Source organism: Lottia gigantea (assembly GCF_000327385.1).
Source record: "Lottia gigantea unplaced genomic scaffold LOTGIsca_124, whole genome shotgun sequence".
Taxonomy (NCBI): Eukaryota; Metazoa; Mollusca; class Gastropoda; family Lottiidae; genus Lottia; species Lottia gigantea.
The window spans coordinates 723,490-727,300 of record NW_008707309.1 but is presented as its reverse complement, the minus strand read 5'-3'; the positions used below and the strand labels follow the sequence as shown (position 1 = coordinate 727,300).

Sequence of the window (3,811 nt, the reverse complement as noted above, 5' to 3'; positions counted from 1 at the left end):
CCAAAATGATAAAAACTCTTACTAGAATAATAAAAACTCTTACCAGAATAATAAAAACTCTTACCAAAATAATAAAAACTCTCACCAGAATGATAAAAACTCTAACCAGAATAATAGAAACTCTAACCAGAATGATAGAAACTCTTACCAAAATAATAAAAACTCTTACCAGAATGATAAAAACTCTAACCAGAATGATAGAAACTCTAACCAGAATGCTAGAAACTCTTATCAGAATGATAAAAACTGTTACCAGAATAATAAAAACTCTTACCAGAATAATAAAAACTCTTACCAGAATAATAAAAACTGTTACCAGAATAATAAAAACTCTTACCAAAATAATAAAAACTCTTACCAGAATGATAAAAACTCTAACCAGAATGATAGAAACTGTTACCAGAATGATAAAAGCATTTACCAGAATAATAAAAACTGTTACCAGAATAATAAAAACTGTTACCAGAATAATAAAAACTGTTACCAGAATAATAAAAAATCTTATCAAAATAATAAAAACTCTTACCAGAATGATAGAAACTCTTACTAGAATGATATAAACTCTTTCCAGAATGATAAACTCTAACCAGAATAATAAAAACTGTTACCAGAATGATAAAAACTGTTACCAGAATGATAAAAACTGTTACCAGAATGATAAAAACTCTTACCAGAATAATAAAAACTCTTACCAGAATAATAAAAACTCTTACCAGAATGATAAAAACTCTTACCAGAATAATAAAAACTGTTACCAGAATAATAAAAACTCTTACCAGAATAATAAAAACTCTTACCAGAATAATAAAAACTCTTACCAGAATAATAAAAACTCTTACCAAAATAATAAAAACTCTTACCAGAATGATAAAAACTCTAACCAGAATGATTGAAACTTTTACCAGAATGATAAAAGCTCTTACCAGAATAATAAAAACTGTTACCAGAATAATAAAAACTGTTACAAGACTCATACAAGAATGATAGAAACTCTTACCAGAATGATAAAAACTCTTACCAGAATGATAAAAACTCTCACCAGAATGATAAAAACTCTCACCAGAACGGTAAAAACTCTGACCAGAATGATAGATACTCTTACCAGAATGATAAACTCTAACCAGAATGATAAACTCTAACTAGAATGATAAAAACTCTTACCAGAATGATAGAAACTCTTACCAGAATGATAAACTCTAACCACAATGATAAACTCTAACTAGAATGATAAAAACTGTTACCAGAATAATAAAAACTCTTACCAGAATAATAAAAACTCTTACCAGAATGAAAACTCTTACCAGAATGATAAACTCTAACCAGAATGATAAAACTCTTACCAGAATGATACAAACTCTAATCAGAATGATAAAAACTCTTACCAGAATGATAAAAACTCTTACCAGAATGATAAAAACTCTTACCATTGTAACAGAAGAACGGATAATTCACTTGTCTTTGTCGGCCCGGGTTTACTCCGGCTATCTTTATATAACAAGAGTTTCTTAGACTACATTTTTTATACACTTCAAAACTGTCTTCTTTTTTTAAAATGTCTGGTTTAAATTCCTCCTGGCATCTATCGTAGTTGAAGTCACCACAATCTGTATCTTCTGCGTCATTATCTCTCATTTTATAATCCGATGGTTCCAATTTGATAACATCACCAATATCACAGTTTATTTCTATGTCCATATCATTTCCATCTGACTGACAACCACATAGAAATTTTATCCGTGAACTATCATCATTATATGAGTCTATGTTGGAATTCGATTCTGAAACGATACAATATATACCATTAGTTATCATTTGTCTTGGTTAACCCCTCATGAGCCACGTTTTGGAATTTGACGGAAACGACCTGATATACTAAGATGATTCAGATTTCGGGATAGGGAGGGTATGATTCTCTGACTTCATTAAGAAAAAGTAATTATCGGACCGGAAATACTGGTGATATTCCTCTGTTCTGCTCTGAAATTAGATAAAATATAACCTGTCCAATGGCCGAGAGGTTAGATTGTTATATACTAAGGGACTTAAGTTTGCTATGACCAAGGTTGTCAATTAGGTTTTTTGAATATACAATAAAACAAGCATCTTTGGTTTATAGACATGGCTGCTTTTCTTTTGTAGACTCTCATAATGGGCATGGACTATCTTACTTGCTCGATTGCTAGTGGTATTAAACGAGACGACAAAGGGTGCCATGTCTGCATTATGGTGAATATTCAGTCCTATCGGTCTTGTTGAATTTAGCGTCTCCTTTCCAATGAGCTTCTGTAGCTTGATGGAATTTCGTAGTTTCATCTTCAGACAGGCCAATCAACATGCGTTTAATGGGGATTATGATAACATCGTCTGATGAATGTTCGTCCAATTTAAAATGATTAGAAATAGGCTTTCTTTAATTTGATATCTGATCTATGGACCGTAAACCGAGTGCGTAATTTATTTTTAGATTCTTCTAAATATTGTTTGGGACATTTCTGACATGAAATTGAGTGAACTAAGTCCGAGCTTCACATGTTGGATGCTCTTGAATAGGATACCTTTTCCTAGTGAAATTACTCATGAAAAAGCGAGTTTCTGATTTAAAGGGACACCTTTTGAAACTATTATTTGACTGACAAGGTGCACTGGTTAACCCTGGACGTATTTTTGATATTTCGTTAAAATCGTACCCAAACTTTTTTAGTTTCGGGTGATCTTGTTTCAAATGAAAAGAAATCGTACAACCTGTGACTTAATTATACCAGATATGCATTGGGTGAAATAAGTTCTTGTGCAGGAGTTGTTTCAGTTTCCTTAAAATATACCTTGATATCAAGTTTATTCGTATTTTCTATTGAGTCTCCATTGTAAACAGTGGAACGTAAGACTCGACCTGATTGACCACTGATTGCTGTTAGAAAAACTCCAATTATATAAGTTTCATCCAAATGCTATCTGTTAAACTGCTACCTTAAAACAGAAAGTATGTTTTGGTAAGACAGAATCCGTTGAAAGGATTGTGAAATGTGGAGTCTAACAAGGCTCCGTACAGGGCCCCCTTCTATTTCTAATTTTCATAAACGACCTGCCACTTTTCACCAAAAACTCATCGCCAGAAATTTTGCGGATGACACTACTATACATCTTTCTGGTAAAAATCCTGACTTCATTCAAAGGTTATTGTAGGTAGATCTAGATATTATCAACTAATGGTGTTACAATAATGGCATGGTAATTAACGTCGACAAGTCAAAAAGCATGCGAATAAAAACTGAAAAAGAGCATGACAAAGTTTTGACTCTATCCATTAACGATACAGACTTAAAAAATGTCTTTGAAGCCGTGACATAAGATGATCACTTAGACTGGGGTAAACATAATATCCATAACATCTTCTAATATTTATCTTTTATGGGGAAATGCATTTCAAAATAAACTTCAATCTCTATTTAAACTCGAGCAGCGCGAAGTATCCTTGACGCGAACTTTGATGCAAGATCGCCAGACCTGTTTTCTCAATTCATTTGGCTAACTCTTGAACAACGAATTAAATATAACACTGGGTTATTGACTTACAAAATTATGAAAGGAAAATGTCCAGATTATTTTCAAAATTATTTATGTTTACAATTTTCAATTTCAACTCTCTGTCTACGTACAGAAATACACAATTCTGTGCATATTCCAAAATGCCGTCTCGGTTATTTTACAAAAACGACACTTCACAATTAGATTGTTAAAACTAATATAAACTAATAAAATAAGTTTTACCTTTAAAACACAGAATAAATAACAGCAGGTACATTAAATTCAT

The 3,811-nt window shown here is 31.8% G+C and overlaps 1 protein-coding gene across 1 annotated transcript in view; it reads right to left on the bottom strand.

The window, feature by feature from the left end:
• LOTGIDRAFT_171997 (hypothetical protein) overlaps positions 1–3,811 on the bottom strand; it is a gene marked incomplete at both ends in the record, with an annotated part of 6,308 nt that extends 2,497 nt beyond the window's left edge. The window contains 2 exons of the mRNA XM_009048574.1: positions 1,425–1,778; positions 3,769–3,811. Of these exons, the coding sequence (XP_009046822.1) occupies positions 1,425–1,778; positions 3,769–3,811 (397 nt within the window). The remainder of the gene's footprint in view (positions 1–1,424; positions 1,779–3,768) is intronic.